Here is a 17,878-nt window from a genome sequence, read left to right as displayed (position 1 = left end):
AAATTAGGGTTAGACAACAGAGGGAGCCGTATTAGTCCAACAACCTAATGAAATTACACATACATTATCTCTACATGAGTCCATGTGTATAGCTAAAGGCTACATAACAAAAAACAGTGCCAGACAGGGGAAACCTTGCTTTGAGTTGTCAGCCAGGGTGGTCCAAGAGACTCCCAAAATTACTCAGGCTATTGCCACAGCCCTTGATGGCCACCCAGATTTTGAAGATAAGATCCTACTTCTGAAAACAGAATATACTTCAGACACAGAATTTGGAATAATAGAGCTGAAACTGACCTGAAACCACTTGCCCTGAAGTCTAGCTCTCATAGCTTTGGCGAGCGCTATGAAGGTGCCAAGGGAAAACATCAATCGATGGTCCAACACTAGCTTCAAGACCAAATAACCACATCAATGGCCAGCATAGCATATGCCATTGGTGCAGTAGTGGCAGTTTTATTTTGGGAGCAATCAACAGCTACCTAATTGGACCAAAAGCTCACTCAATGGTAGGAAATACAAGTGTGTAAACATAACCAAATACACCTGGTTTGAGTGGTTGTAGATCTTACAGAAAACCCCAAGACTGTCGTCACATCCCTACATTAATGTGATTTCTTACTATGTACAAAATATATACCCTTATATTTACAGAAAAATATTGCAGTCACCACTCATCAAAGAAGCCCATTTTCCAAGAGTCAGAGACTATTACTAAATACCACAACTGGTCACACACAGACATTGTCTATGAATTGCCCAGGCCCAAGGTGACACATCTACAATGCAACTCTACACCTAAGGCTCATGGAACATAAAACAGGGGTAAAGAGGATACTCACTAATGAATCAGTTCTTATTACTGAAGCTCCCTCATGCAGTGGAGGACCAGAAACACAAAAGATGACAAGTAGAGATTTAGAGTCTGCTGAAAGCTGGTCCTTAAGACAGGACTCCTGTATTAAACTTCACCCACCCAAGGACCAGGGAGTATCATGGAAGAGGGGGTGGAGATTGTAAGAGCAAGGGAGGAGGTGCGTGACCATGTGGAAACAGAGTCCTACAGCTCCTGGGAACCTGATCATATGAATCCATGGCATAGGTGTCAGCACACACAAGTACCATGAAAAGTCAGGCAGACAAAAACCCAGCATAGAACTGGGAAAATGAACAGCAGACCCCAATCTTATCTAAAGAAATATTGGCAACTGCTTGCTGCTAGGTGAAGAAGAGCTGATCTTCCTAAAACAAGGGACCTACATAGGCTGACTAGACCTCAGTGGATGGACTTGCACTGCATCTGGGGACACTGGCTTGACACAGTGGGCCTTAACAGAGATGATCGTATATATGGGTTCTGGGGGAGGGTGGGGGGCTATGGGTGGGTGCCAGTATGGACAGGGGTATAAAGATAATTAAGACTGTTTGAGATGTTTTGTATGAAATACACAAAAATTTAATAAAAACAAATTTTTAAAAATTATTTTATTAGAAAAGTAGAACTTTATTAGAAGCCTTAAAAAACTTTATTAAACTTAATCACCCTATATAAAAACATTATATATAATTTAAAAACTACGTTATTTGATTCTTGGAGAACTCAATGTATTTTCATCATATGCAGAACCCTCCCCCAGCTCTACCCCCAATTTCCAACTCCCTCCTCCCAAGATTTCATGTCCTCTACTATTTTTTTAATGGCTTATTGAGTTGTGTTCACCAGATCTCTTAGAGCCTCGTAAAGCTACCTGGCATCACATCCTTAAAGGAAACCAACTCTCCTTTGTCCAATAGTTCTACAGCTAGGGCTGGGCTTCTTGTACACCTCCCCTATCCTTGTTGGATTTTTGTTTGGTTTGGGATTATGCTGGTGTCTTGTGCATGTTGTCACAATTTTTGTGAGTTCAGATGTGCAACTGCCCTGTTGTGTCCAGAAAACAGTTTCTTTGTATTCATTCCCGACCTCTGGCTTTTACCAACATACCATTCTGAAGGTGCAGGAACTCATCCAACTGTCCTTACTGTGTCTCTGGTTTTAAATCAATATGCATTCAATGAAAGCCAAAAGATGACTCTTTTAAAGTACAAATGCAAAACTAAACAATAACAAAACTTATCAAAGAGTGAAAACTAGTATATGATCTATAGTTCTTACTAGAAAAAGAAAAGACACTATAAAGAAATGTCTTGACAATAAACTTGATAATTGATGAAATTGGCAATAACTTTAAAAGACACAACAAAAAAGCTATCCAGGACAACCAGTCTTGCATTTTTTAAGTGAATTTAGGGCTGGAGGGAGGACTCCCGCTTAACAGCCATATACTATTCTTGCAGAGATCCAACTTTAATTCCTAGCACCCATATGGTACTCACAGCCATCATTAATTCCAGCTCCAGAGGGAGCTAATAAGGCATACTAACAGGTTTCTGGCCTCTGTGGCACCTGCACTCATGTGCACATGTTCACACATAGACATATACAGAGAATTTTAAAAAAACAGGTATTTAAAAAGAAGTGCCTTTATTATTTTAAACATTGCCAACAAAAATTATGTCTATACTGCTGAATTCTTTTAATATATTATATATATATGTATATATATGCACACTATTCCAACTAGTTTTATGAGATCAACAAAACTTTGATGGAAAGAATAATTATGAACCTGTTTCACTCATGATGGTTTCTCATAGTCCAATGTCTGATAGAACGTTCGTCTACTCTGTATTCGTCTGCTGGCAAGGTGTGCTGTTTTCTTACTTGCTTTCTTTATAGAAAAATCTTTATACAATGAGCACTAACAGGTTTCTTATTACTCATCACTGAATGAATTTGCTTTCTCTGGTACAGCCCTTTGGAAGACAATGTGGAAAGGCAGCCCAAGGGATTCTTCCAGGCTGCAGAAACCAGCAACTCCCTTCTTTGTTGGATGATGTACAGACTACTTATAAATAAGGCCTCTGCCTCTTATACTTCTCTACAACAGAAACAGGCACAAGGATTACTACTGCTTCCCTGGCCCACAATCACTTTAGTAAAGGTCATGGACCTTCAGGCTGGACTGCTCACCTTCAGGAAGGTTTTGGAGAGCCTACCACTGTACCTGTTCAATTCCCTCTTCCCACTCTCCTCATTTTCTCCCTCCTGGCTTTTGTCCAATTTCAGCCCTGCTCTATCCAGGTCCTGACTACAGAAGTTTGTATACTTTATCTTAGTACCTAACTTGTTAATCACTTCAGGTAGGACTTTGGGGCTATTACTATTATTATTGTTGCTCGTAACAAGAGGATACATGGTATATTCTTTTCACCAAGAACTCAAACCCTAGACAAATCAACTCTAAAATGAACAGACCCCACAGTTAGGGAAGTAGATTCTTTGTCACATGATCCCCATAAACTTCCTGGATATTCTCTGTTGGGTGATTAACCCTGGATCTCAATTGCTTTGGGCACTTGTTATACGTATTTGGTAGCATGTGGATTATGCCTTGTCTTTAATTTTACAAAAAAATGGAGTTTGGATAGTTTAACTGTTTGTGATTTTGTAGGCTTTCTTTGATACAAGTAAATACATTAAGACATAGACTACAATCTTAAAAATCTTCTAATTGCTTCCTAAATTCCAATGTGTACATGATTCAAGCACAGATTCTGTAAAAAGTAGATTTTAATTTATTGTATTTATGTGAGAACTAAGATTCTGCATTTCTACCAAGATTCCAAATTGTGCTGGTATTAATGCACTATGGACCACACTTTAGGGAGCAAGGCACTAAACTACTTAGTGTAGTTTTTTTTTTACTTTGCTTTTATTGGTAAGAAAATTCCAATAAAAGAAAATTTTATTTTTAAACATAATTACTTCCTTCTTAAAAAACAGAATATCTGATACTGTCATGAATAATCTTATGTTATCTCCACAAAACACCGTAAGTTACTACATCTAATTAACACTGAGGTAAACAGAATCACACACTTGTCCAAGTAGTAAAGTATATATGTTGTATAACCAGAGCTAAATCCAGGACTCTCTTTTAGCCAATTTCCATACCCATGGGCCTTTACGGCCTTCCAAAGATTTGGCTACTTTATCTGAGCTAATGAGATCATATAAATGACAGGCTAGTAAGAAAAATTTCAAATATTCGTTTATAGTCTCTAGTTAAATTTCACCATCTTTTCCACAAATATTCACAGACAGAAAAATGAACATGAAAATCTGATTAACCTAGAATCGAATAATTTTATTAATGAAGTTAATTCTCCCCTTGGGAACTGTCCCTCTTGTGCCACTAGAATAATTTATTAGCATTGAAAACACAGATTTGTTTAAAAATTGTTAAACAAAACCTTTGATCATTTCACTTAATACTTTGACTCTGACATAGTATTTAAATGAATTGTTATTATTACATATATTAAGGAGAAATCATCATAGGTGGCCCAATGCTCTGATTCAAGTAGGAAAGATGACAGCAGTTAACACTGATAAAACTACAAAAAGCACAACATGGGTTGCAAATGCTAGTACTCAATCAGGACATCTATTACACAAAGAGACTAGAAACAACAGCCTTGCTTTCTACATACAGATTTAAGAGGTATTCGTACTGACTGGATAGAATATATTTTTCAATAAATGTAACAGCAAGGTTCATACTATTTTAAACTTATATAGTTACCCTAGGTTTAAGAGGTTTGACTGTTGGAATATCAGTTCCTTCAGCTCTCTGCCTGCTTGAATCAAAAGTCTTCCTTTTTTTAGTGGCAGTTTTCTGGCAAATGGGTCCATGTTTTTTCTGTTAAAATGAAGAAATGTAGCTTAACACCTTTTTTTTCTTTCCTACAGAAGGGAAGACTAAAAGTATAAACTGAGTCCAGTTTTAAAAATCTGTGTCCAATATAAAAGTCCAAGGATTAAAATAAAGTTATATAATGTCTTCATTTAATTATACTCTACTTCACACACACCTTTCTTATAAGAAATAATAGAAAAATGTTATTCTAACTTTATCAGGAAGTATCTAAAACCCTTCTAGTTTTCATGTTGCAAAGAGTAAGCAAAATACTTCTACTTCAGTAAAAACATCTTTAATGCTAAACACAGATGCTAGGAATAGAATATAAATGGAGAAGAATCCATCAGTCTTAGATTACCAAAGTTTTCAATGGATTACTAATGGCAACATAAAAACACATTACTATAACAGTAACCCAAAACAACAGTGTAGAGTGGTCAGATTTCTGTCCTCCTTCTACAGAAATCCCTTTTCTATTAGAACTCAAACTTTCTCCTCCTCCTAGAACTCAAGTTTTCTTTCTTCACTTAAGATTTTTCTTGACCTAATTTTCCACTTCTATGGTTTGTTTTACAATAAATGCCAACTTGCTTGTTCATTTATTCATTTTACAGACAACACAGTTAAAACTGTCTTAATACCAATTAATCAGTTGGATAGAAAAAAATTCTTCAAGTCACTACAGAGAATGTTTACTGATGGCCTACCAAATACACCTTTTCTCTTTTGTATTTTAGTAAGTACTAAAGAAGCTGGTGCAGTTTTGTCAGTGAAAAAAAGAAGAGAACAGGTTTATTTAATTCTGATGCTAATCACTGACTTGCTGTCTCCTGTACTTGTTTCTAGTTTTATTTCAACAAGCAAGTACTATAAAATAAATATTAGAGGACATTTATTTTTAAAATATTTTAGGTTTTCTTCTTTTGAAGGAAAGTTTCAAAGGAATAAACTGTAAACAGAAGATATACAGTGAATTGTAAAGAACTCCAATGAACAGATCAATATTTTAAAAACATTCATACCAAAGTACTAACAATTTTACATTTATTTTTCGGGTCACAATGTATGTAGGCATAACTATTATTAATCCCCATTTAGCTGGGTAATTTTATTAACTAAAAATATTTCTGTTTTTATATAAGCAGGTAAAAGTGTCTGAAGAATTTATATATTTTAGCTTCATTTTTGTATTGGTAAAAAACTTTCCTTTGGATGATTTCAAACACAGGAAGAAAATAGTATAATTAACCCCATTTACTCATTACACAGCTCAACACATCCTAGCATTTTAGAAACTCTATCCCTGCTCCTCAAGTACCTTAAAGCAAATGCCAGAAATTATAACATTTTATCTCTATAAATACATTCTTATATATATTTAAGAGGTGCTTGTCTCAGGCTTTGTATTTGTAGCTAGTGATATTCCTACAAAGCCAGGAAGAATTTAGCATTTACTAGAAGAGATCAGAAGCTCAGCCATACTCTGAAGAGCTGGAAGAAAGTGAGACTCAGATGAGACCAGGCTTCAAAGATAGCTGCACAGAATTCTTCATTAAAACTGTCCCATAACAGCTGTCCTCCCCTACTAAACAACTAGAGATCTATTAAATTCCAAAGGAAAGTTGCATAAAACTAGTCTACCTACCAGTGCTACTGGAAAAAATGTTCTTCCACAAATCTTACAAGGCAACAATTCTCCAACTTGGACACTTCCACTTTCTAAAATAGAAAATAATTTGATTAAAAAAATCTACAATAAAAACTATGAAATTTTAACTTCTAATGTTTTCTCCTAAGTCTCACAGGTAAATTGTGAACTCTTATAAAAAATGTTTCAATTCAAAATGATCAAAATGATCAATTACGATGTCTTAAGGCCTAGAGTGATCCGTGAGCTAAAGGGAAAAGTGGTGATTGTAAGAAATAACTAAATTGAAATAAGTGGTTTGCTTGTAATTATTTAATGAAATCAGTTTATCATATCTCAACTTAGAAGCTAGATCCACTGTAAATATCAATATCCAGAAATCAGATTTACCTTAGTAATAGCTCTAAAGGTTGAATACTTTTTACTTATGACTAGTCAGTCTTCCTGAGATAATCTAGGAAGTCTATGATTTTAAAATTTTTGTTCTGGTTATCAGTAGACAATCAGAAGTATAAGCATCCTAGTTATACAAGCTTCAGGTTATCTTGTGAGTTATGCATTCTTTTAAACATATCATACTTATATTAAGATTCATTCTTCTTTTAGATATTCTGACCCCATGGACACAATTAATTAAATAAAAGACTAGCTACAATTTGCATGCAATTAAAATGCCTACCATACACCTGGATATGACAGATTTTACTGTTGAAATGATTCAAAAGAAAAAATTATATTCTTTGAGACACTGCATCACTGAGTTAGCTTGTCATTTTATTTTTAACCTCAGTATTAATCTTAAATTTACTTTCATACCTATAATTTTCTAAAAGTGACTTGTAAACATGCATTTTCCATTTAATATTTCACTTATTGTAAAAAATTATCATATAACAAAAGAAAAACATTTTCAGCAAGAAGTAACAAACTCCTTAAAAGCATGCATAATTTGACTCCATAAAATATGTCCTGTTGGGGCTGGAGAGATGGCTCAGCAGTTAAGAACACTGGTTTGTCTTGCAGAGGACTCAGGTTCAGTTCCCAGCACCCACATGGCAGCTACCAACTGTCCATAATTCCAATTCCAGGGAATCCAAAGCCTTCGGACCTCTGTGGGCATTGCATTTATGTGGTGCACTTACATACATATACATAAAACACTCATACACATAAATAAAAATTAAAAATTTTTTTAAAAGAAAGGGCTGTACCAGGGATGGAGAGATGACTCAGCAGTTAAGGGCACTGGCTGCTCTCACAGAAGACCCAGGTTCGAATACCAGCAGTCACACGGCAGCTAAAAATCATGTTCCAGAAGATCCAAAGCCCTCACCTAACCTCTAGGAGCATTGCATGACACAGGTGCACCTGTTGGGGCTGGAGAGATGGCTCAGCAGTTAAGAACACTGGTTGTTCTTGCAGAAGACCCAGGTTCGAATCCTAGCACCCACATGGCAGCTACCAACTGTCTGTAATGCCAGTCCCAGGAGATCCGACAGCCTCTTCTACCTCCGTGGGCATTGCACGACACAGGTGTACTTACCTACATGCAGGTGATACATGCATACATAAAATAAAAATAAAAATATTTTTTAAAAAATGTCCTGTAACATTTGGTGAATGCACAAAGAACCAATAAAGTGATCCAAACAAACTGGTGGGAATGTATTCAAATGCAGGTCACAGGAGAACTGTTGTTGTCCCATCCTGCTAGCAGCCTACTGCCCTGTTTTACTGCTGAATAGTGACTACTTGTAATTTCAGACAGAGGTGAGATATCTGTATGGAAGTAGTTAAAGCTGCACATTACAAAAGTGAACATAGGACTTGCCTAAAGGATCCTTCTCTGATATTATATAAGATTACTTAAGCAAGCTCAATAGTGGGACCATTAACTCCAAAAGCTGAAGTAGCTATGATGTGGAATCCATTAGGTTAATTAAGATAAAAGTGTCATTAAGGGGACTGGAGAGATGGCTCAGTGAGTCCGTGAACTGGTGGCTCCTGCAGAGGACTGGACTGGGGAAGGGGGTGTTTGGTTCCCAGCACCCACATGGCAAATAACACCAGTCCCAGGGAATCCATCAACCTCTTCTGGCCTCCACAGGCATATGTGGTGCACTTTGCATAGATGCAGGCAAAACACTTATACATGGTGAATAATCTATTAAGCTTATTCACAATTTTCATATATTCTTTTAAAAACAAAGCAGTGGTTCAAAAATCCAACAATACACAAGGTTAGAAAATATTACATTGCTTAAAAGTATATTTTGGGATCCACTTGTAAAGCACATGAAAAAGCAGAATCTCAAATTAATTCCTGAGTCTGGAGGTCTAGTTTAGTTGGAGGTACTGACTTAGCATGTCAAAGCCCTGAGTTTACTGCTCAACACACTCCTTTCCAATTAACCAATGAGAAAAATAAACTCAGTACACTGGCATAATCTGAGTGGCTAATTGAGCTCCTGTTAATCACAGATCTGTATCCCATACTGTAGTATGGGCACAATGACACAATCAATACTCTCACGAAGCCAAGACAATCTATTTGATTTACTTATCTATCATTTTAGCAAATAATCAAATTATCTCCCATGTTTTTGACAAAAAATTTAAAACTTAATAGCAGCCACACCTTTATCATATAATAAAAAAATTTCTTGGAATTAATTCCCACAAATCATCAAACATGTTCAAAATGTCTTTAATGGAAAAGAAAACCACTGCCACTAAAAAGCATAAAAAGGAATGTACACAGCAGCAGTAACCTCAAGCCATGAATGGTGGTATGCTCCTCCAACCCCAGCACTTTAGAGGTCATGGTACAAGGATCAGAAGTTCAAGGCCAGTTGGTGTTACATAGCTAGACCCTGTTTCAAACGGGGATAAAGGGCAAAAACCTCAATAAAAGAAAATAATCTTTAGAAAAAAAATTTTCACAATAAACACAAATTTCTAATTTCTTCTGTGTCTTGATGGTAAGACTTATTAAAAACTATGTTGGGCTCAGTGGTGCACATCTTCAATCCCAGCACTTGGGAGACAGGCAGGTAAATCTCTAGATCAGGTCAGCCTGGACTACATAGCAAGTTTTATTCCAGCTAGGGCTACAGGGACATCATGACTCAAAACAACAACAACAAAAAAGAGCTACTAAAACATATACAAAGTGGTCAGGATAAATATTTTAGGTCTCAGAGTCAAAAGCCACCTTGTGTTCTATTCCATTATTAAAAGACAAAACAATGTAGCAGACAAAGCATTGGAATTTTTCCTCTACTATCTAACTCCAAATCTCAGCATTATCACTGAGAACCAAGTCCCTGGGCAGGAAATGTAATTTCTTTTGTATAGAGACTTTAGGTTACATAACAAAATCTACAACTACATTAGTAAGAAATATATATGGACAACAAAACATCTTTATTACTGATGCATTATTTTAATTCTTCATATAAAAGATATATCAATGTATATAGGAAAACAAACTCTTCAGGTAGTTTGTATTATGTTGATGAAATCACTTCCACATGTCCACATAGAGAACTAATCCTCTAAAAGGATCAATAGCCAAGAATATGGTATTTCTCTCCTTGTGAGAGGTCCTCACCAGGTAAACTAGAAAGAAATATGTAAATGATCACAGGTTCAGCTTTGCACCTCTTACATGTAGATAATATATGTTAAATCTAATCTACCTTAAAATTCAGAGTGATTAATATATTACATAATAAAATGCTTTACTATACATTACATAAATAAATCTCCTTCTTTCTGAGTTATGCAAAGGTCTGCCAAGTATATAAAAATATAATAGTGGCTGAAGAGATGGCTCAATGGCTAAGAGCACTGGCTGCTCTTGCAGAAGATCCAGGTTCAATTTCCAGCACCCATATGATAGCTAACAATCATTCATACATAACTACAGTTCCAGTGGATCTGATACCCTCTCCTGGCTTCTTAGGGCACTGCATACACGGGTGCACTTATATACCAAAGTGAATTATGTCTTCAGCATTAGGGCCTTGCCATCTAGTTGGTTGGCAACCAAGAGCACTGTTGGTTTAGGTGCCTCTAGGACCTCTCTATCCAATAACTAGTAAGGACACTGCATATGACACTGAGACTTCCATTTAATAATCCATGTCTTCTGGGGGAAGTGCCCACCAATGCAGGGTGCCTGAAGAACACTAACATCCTTTATTGACTTATGCATACCTCTAAGTGTGAATACTCTTTTAGTAGTGTTTGCTTTCTGCTCCTGATTTCACCCCTCTGAATCCAGCTCTTAACTGTATGTATATATATATATATATTTTTTTTAATTATTTTATTTGTATGAGTGTTTCACCCACATGTATGTAAGTGCACCCATGTGTGCAATGCCCTAAGAAGCCAGGAAAGGGTACCAGATCCACTGGAACTGTAGTTATGTATGAATGATTGTTAGCTTTCATAGCCAGAGGGTGCTATGGGGTAACGGCGGGAGAAAGGAATATCAATAGTTTTAACTGGTGCTGGATCATGTACATTACAATTCTGACCTGCCTGATAAAATGTGTCCTCTCTGCAAAAGTGGCATGAAGGTTGTGGGGGTGGCCAAACACTTTCTGATTGGATATAACAGCTGTTCCAAAGGGGGGAATTCACATCTGGTACTGTAAATCTGGTCAAAGCCCATGGCTCTGTATGTCTTAGGTCCTAGGGGTTAACCTACTAGTGTTGTTTTGCTAAGTGGATAGTGTCCAGCTGCCTTCTAAATATTTGTGGATACCCATAGACTGGTGCTGCTCTCACCCTTGGCCAGAGGTTAGCAGGCTTCTTCTGCAGTGGGCAGCCTTAAACAGGACATCTGTATTAACCCTACCCCCAAGACTCAGGGAACATCACAGAAGATGGGGTGGGAAGAAGGTAAGAGCTGTAAGATGGGAAGGAGTACCGTGAAATGCTGTCTTAAGGACATGACATGGTTGTGGCACCCATGAACTCATTGCAGTCATGACTACCTTCACAAGATCAAGTCAACAAGAGCAGCCAATATTCCAGCAGACAACACCAATGGGACTCAGTGGGTTACAAAAAGAAAAGACAAAAGAGATGAGGACATGGTCATAGGGATGCATGTGTGTCTGGAGGTGGTAGGATGTCCCCAGGGGAGTAGGTGGGGAGTAGGATGGGGGTGAATTTGATCAAGATGCACTGTATACATGTATGAAATGGCCACAATATTAATGAAACTTTTTAAAAAGTACTTTAGTGTTTAGGAGTGCTCAAAAAACTAATCTGTCTTTGGAAATTTTGTCCATTATAAACTATTGATACTGCTACGAGTTACTAATATTTAGTGACTTAAAAACTTGCATATGGCTGAAATTATATTTTTATATTATACAGTATAGGTGAAATTAAAAAGTACTATTATCTAAAATAGTTGGAACACTCCAAAATGCATACATTTAAGAAATGCAAGGGACCATTTTTAAAAGGAATTTTGAAAGTAAGAACAGTTGCGGCACCCGTCACAGGAAGTCAATGTCTCACTGCTGGCTGGGCTTATATTCACCAAGGCTCATCTGAATCCAGCTTTTGACACTCAACAGAACTCTTGAAGCACACAGCATGTGTTACACCACTTTATTCCCAAGATCCTTTACAACAGATCTTATCTATCTGCTTTCAGATAACAATCTCTGAAACATCTCAAGAGTAGGACTTGCAGATACACACCAAACAAATTCAACAGATGACCTTCACCTCCACTACACTTTAGCTATCTGACTCTGGTTTATTGAGTACACCTTAAAAGGTTAGAATTTTTTTTAAATACTCAAGCTATCTCTAGACTTTCTGTTTTAATTTTATTTATTATTTTTATTTTATGGGTACGAGTGTATTGCCTGCATGTATGTGAGTGCACCCATGTCGTGCAATGCCGGGAGGTCAGAGAGGGCTTCAGATTCCCCTGGAACTGGAGTTAAGGACGGTTCATAGTAGCTACCATGTGGGTGCTGGGAATCGAACCTGGGTCCTCTGCAAGAACAATCAGTGCTCTTAACCACTGAGCCATCTCTCCAGCCCCAACTTTCTGTTTTCTATCAATTAATTTCTTACCTTAGAGTGACTCTGACTTTTTCTTATTATAGTTAGTCTTCTCATCTCTGGCTTTCATTTACCTAGGCAACTACAGTCCAAAACACTAGTCTATGCTAGAAGTGGACAGGATCAGGGAAAAACTAGCAGATTTTAAGAAATGTAAGTGTGGTGGTTTAAATGAGAAATCTCCCCATAGGCTCAGTATTTAACATTTGGTTCCCAGTTGGTGGCACTGTCTGGGGAGATGGCAGTCTGGCTAGAGAAGTATGTCATTGGGGGCAGGCTTTGATGTTCCTCTCACTTCCAGTTTGTTCTGTCTTGCATTTGCCATTAAAAACGGGTTCTCCCAGCTTCCTGCTCAAGTGACCTGCTACCATGCCACACTACCCCCACCCCGCCGCCATTATGGACTCCCCCTCTGGAAGCATAAGCCCCAATATACTCTTCCTTCTATAAGTTGCCTTGGTCATTGTATTTTATAAATGCAACAGGCAAGTAAAGATAATAGGAGCTAAGTAGTCACCATCATTCTACTAATGTGCTTAAATAAAGTAAACTTTGTTTTTTTTTTTTTTTTGGCCTTTTTGGGACAGGGTCTCCCTGTAGCCCCAGCAGGCCTGGAATGCACTGTGTACACCAGGCTGGCCTTGAACTCACTGAGCTCCTCTGCCTTCCAAGTGCTGGGATTAAAGGTGTGTGCCACCATGACCCAGAAAGATATTCTATTATAGCTAAAACCTAAGCATGAGCATGTTATCTTTCCTGAACTGCTTACTGAAGTCCAGATAACAATGGCTTGGATAGACTGGAAAAAAGAGGAGATTGTAAATAGAGACAGGATGGCAAAAGTAAGGAGAATTAAAAAAGGAGGATAGATTTAGAAAATATTCCCAAGATTGAAAAAATGAGATATGACTGCTTACTGCATGAAAGAAGAATAAAAGATTCCCAAGTTAATGAGCTTGGCTTTAGCACATCAGGGTTTAAATATTAAAATTAAATATTTAAATCCTTCTTTAGCCCCCTCATCCTACTAGGTTTTTCCACAGTATGAGGCACTCATAAATCTCTTTAACCTTTATGTTCTTCCTCTTTGGGCTTCTGTATTTCTTCTTCCTAATACCTAGTTTTCCAAGTCACACAAACTAAGCAAGGTTTGAATTTCCTAGATTTATCAAGCAGTATCCGCTTTTTTAGCTCATTTACTATTCCATAAATACTAGTTTCTTCCCCATATCGTTTTCTTGACAACTACTTTAGATTTTTTTAAAGATTTCACCCACTCTAATTTCCTATTATGTTCAACCCTAAAATGATAGATTTTACTATTTCTTTTATTTTGTTAAATGTGATAGCCTAAGTAGTTGCTCCCATTTGCTGGTGATTAACTACTAAAATCTCCAGGTAAATAATTGCCAAGGAACTATGAGAATTTCTCATCGGAAACTCCCATGTGCTAAAGCCAATCTCATTAACTTGGGAATCTTTTATTCTTTCATTCAGTAAGCAGTCATATCTCATTTTTTCAATCTCGGGAATATTTTCTAAATCTATCCTCCTTTTTTAATTCTCCTTACTTTTGCCATCCTGTCTCTATTTACAATCTCCTCTTTTTTCCAGTCTATCCTAGCCATTGTTATCTGGACTTCAGTAAGCAGTTCAGGAAAGAACATGCTCATGCTTATGTTTTAGCTATAATAGAATATTCTTGCTGGGCCATGGTGGCACACACCTTTAATCCCAGCACTTGGGAGGCAGAGGAGCTCAGTGAGTTCAAGGCCAGCCTGGTGTACATAGTGCTTTTCAGGCCTGCTGGGGTTACAGAGAGACCCTGTCCCAAAAAGACCAAAAAAATATATAGATTTTTTTTCCTTAAGCATCTTGATGCCCCTAAGACTTTATTCACTGAGTAAATATATATTTCAATGTAGTTGGCACTTAGTTAATACCTTATCTACGTAATCTATGTATGTTTAATATTTAATACAGTTAAGGTAGCTTAATGTTCAATAGCTCTTTTAATAGTCAGGAAAACTCTGAGGTTCTTATTGAATAATACACCTAAATCATACAGGTAAAACAAATGCAACAACAAAATAAGGCAAACAGTAAAATACAAGCCTCTTCAATACGCCAGCTATCAAGGTATCTGGCTTCCAACTTAGCACCAAACAAGAGTCCCAACAACATGAGCACTAATACAGAAAGATGATGGATTATTCAGTAAACCAGTATACATTTATGCTAAGTTAAAACAAAACAGAAACATTAATAAGGTCTGAAGGCTCTCTTCAACTAGATCAGGGCTAGATTAGAGAAGAGCAAGAGGACTTCTAATTAAGTCCAGAGGCAGTATTAAGAACTTAAAATTGCAGTAGTCCATAGAGGGATGGTCAGCCTAATGCAGGCATAAATGTTAGAACCACACATTAGGATATCATGAAGGCAATGACAATACTGTATGGAGTAAAACCTCCTTAGAATTTTATCACCTCTTAGTTTTTTAGGTGGTAAAAGACCACTACTCTTCTTGGATACATCTGTAGAGAACTTTTACATGAAAAGGAATTAAATCTTTGCTCAAATTACTCAGGTCATGCAAAAGTTCTGCTATCAATTATACAAAATCATGAGAAAATTTACATTTGGCCTCAATAAAGTAGGCAGTTTTAATAGCTCAACTCTGTGACAATGTAAGAGACAGAGAAGCTCCAGAAGATAAAAAGAAAAAAATATATTGTAAGTGGTCTAAGATTTACATGTAAACAAACTTACCAATGAGTACAATTATCTCCAATAGAATTTTTCAAGAGTCCAATCAACCAGAAATATAAGTCATATGTCACAGATTTCTGCTCGATAACAGTAAATTTTTTAAGCAAATTTAAAAGATTTATACTACATACTGCACTGTAACTTCCAATATGAATAAGTCTTAAGATTCAAAGCTTTGATCTTTGCAAAATTGCGATTTAATAGGGACTGCGTTTTTTTTTTTTTTTTAAGAAGGCAGGGGGAAGTGAAACAAGAAAACCCATGTTTTCCAATCAACAGAAAACTCTTGGAGCCTTTATTGGATTGAATCACTTGAAAGTGCCAATATTCAGCTGTTTTGACAGACACTTTTTTCTTTAATTTTGACCTAATTCATTGCAATTAAACACATCACAGTTATGACAGCATTTTATTTTGTTAGGAAAAAAAATCAAAATGTTTAAAGGGCCAGTACTGTTTAGCATAAACCGGATTTGTAAAATACGCCCATTCCATAGTGCATCTAAATTGATGCATTCTCCACCCACATAAATGAATATTATAATAGTATTCCATTATATGTCCAAACATTCTGAGTTAGTTGGCAATAGCAACGTCAGCAGAGCTAAGACACAAGGAATATTAAAATGAGAGCTTTGGCTACTTAAGTTCTTTGCCACACCCTCAGGAGAAAAGTGCTTAGAACAAGTGGATTACTAGTTAAAAATCTCACCTTTCACTATTGACTAAAAATCTAGTGTTTTGAAGCACTTTTCATGCACTACAACCTCAAAAGAATTCTAGAACCCATGATCCCACCCTCTCTGCTATATCAATGCATAGCTTTAAATAATTAAAACAGGCTGCCTCCAGGGGTCTCGTAAAGAGTCAGCCAAAAGCAGGACTGACATTACAGGTTCTTATTTTCATGGCAACGTGAATGGTACCCCTAGTATTAAAATACACAGACAACACCTTCACAGGCAACAGTATACTAGAGCTACCCACAAATGGCCAATTCGAATTCTTTATCATCTTCAGGGTAATCGATGAGAGCTTTACTGCAAAGGAAAACTGATATAAATTCATAATCATATTATTGCATTTGCATTCTGGTGAGCTGAAAAGCATTACTCATTTACACTTTTCACTTCATACAACAATATGAAATATTTTACTCTTTATCATGCAATATGAAGGGTTCAATGCCCTGCCTCACTCTTAATTTCACCTAAATCCATGAAAATTGATATATTATTTAGGAGAAAAAAGTGCAGTATCAAGTTCTACCGATTTTGAAGACTTATGCCCCTGAAGGATATATAGATAGATAGATAGATAGATATAGATATAGATATTATCTTGAAATTGTTGTTACCAAAACTAGTATTTTTTTCTTTCTCTCCTTCCTTTGTTTTTAAGCGAATGTTGTCCTTGCACAGGATAAAACGGATGAAGAGGAGAGAAAAAGTGAAGGCTCTGGGAACAAAGCAAAATCTGGATTCATGGTTACAGCATAAATAAGGAGCCAAAGCTATGTCTTCCCTAACCAGCCCTCGTGAATAAACCATTAAGCCATGAAGCTATTGTCCTGGCCGTAAAGGTGGCCAGGGTCAGACACTTCCTAAGGAGATGCTCTGGCATCCGTCCCATGCAGATGCTGTAGAAATGGAAGAAGGGCTACCCAGGGAAAGCCTGGCGGGGGGGGGGGGGGGACGGTCCCAAGGGGCCAGCAAGAGACCCCGGAGCCCCAGAGTCCTGAACATTAACAGTGACAGAGAATCCAGTTTGCAAGGAAAGTGAAATCTGGCCAGACACTGATTTCCTAAGGCAACTCAGGGGTCAAAAACTGGTAGGTTAGGCCGGTCAGGCGAGAGGCCGAAGGGGCTCTGGTCCGCGGGTTCGCGAAGACCCAGCACTGCCGGTGGTGAGGGGTCGCCGCTCGGCGCGGCGGGGCGTCCAGCTCCAGCCCAGGCGTCGCGGACCCACCCGGCCTCCCTCGCCCCGGGTGTCCTGGCCTACACCGCCCTGGCCCGCTCAAACCGCCCAGCCGTAACCCCCGGAGTCCTCACCTTCCAGCCCCTCCATGGCGCGCCGCCTCGGGCTCCACCAGCAGCACCCGCCACCGCCCAGCTCCTGCTGTAGCAACCCGGCCGCACCTCCCACCCGCTAACATCCAGGCCTCCCATTGGCCCTTCCTGGAGGGGGCGGGGCTACGGAGGGCGAGGCCGCCGCGCGCACCCCCTCCTCCTCCCCAAGCTCTCCCAGTCTCCCTCCCGGGAAGCCACAATGCTCCCGTTGCTCCCGTAGGCGGTCTGTGACCCACAGCGCCTTTTCCACTCCAGCCCAGTTTAGCCTCCTCCAACATTGTTCTCCTACTTCCGGACCTCAGGGACTCCCCATCGCTAGGCGGTGCAAGGATGTCTTTCTGCAAGTCCCTCTGAGCCAACTCTTGAAACAATCTAAAGAAGCCTCGCTCCCACACAGGTCTCTGATGCACCCCCAACCGCCACCCCACCTCCAGGGCCCCCTCCACCTTCCCATTCCCCCAATCCAGGTTTTCAACTATTTAGTC

At 38.2% G+C, this 17,878-nt stretch overlaps 1 protein-coding gene across 1 annotated transcript in view; it reads right to left on the bottom strand.

Annotated features, from left to right (window-relative positions):
• Zc2hc1a (zinc finger C2HC-type containing 1A) overlaps positions 1 to 17,483 on the bottom strand; it is a 44,574-nt gene extending 27,091 nt beyond the window's left edge. Inside the window, exons 1-3 of the mRNA XM_008826057.2 lie at positions 17,376 to 17,483; positions 6,451 to 6,524; positions 4,689 to 4,805 (exon numbers count right to left, since the gene is read on the bottom strand). Coding sequence (XP_008824279.1) covers positions 4,689 to 4,805; positions 6,451 to 6,524; positions 17,376 to 17,391 — 207 coding nt within the window. The 5' untranslated portion in view covers positions 17,392 to 17,483. The remainder of the gene's footprint in view (positions 1 to 4,688; positions 4,806 to 6,450; positions 6,525 to 17,375) is intronic.
• Positions 17,484 to 17,878: the final 395 nt, after the last annotated feature.

The sequence above is a fragment of the Nannospalax galili genome, unplaced genomic scaffold (genome assembly GCF_000622305.1).
Source record: "Nannospalax galili isolate Female #2095 unplaced genomic scaffold, S.galili_v1.0 scaffold829, whole genome shotgun sequence".
NCBI lineage: Eukaryota > Metazoa > Chordata > Mammalia > Rodentia > Spalacidae > Nannospalax > Nannospalax galili.
This window is presented reverse-complemented; position numbering and strand designations above follow the sequence as displayed.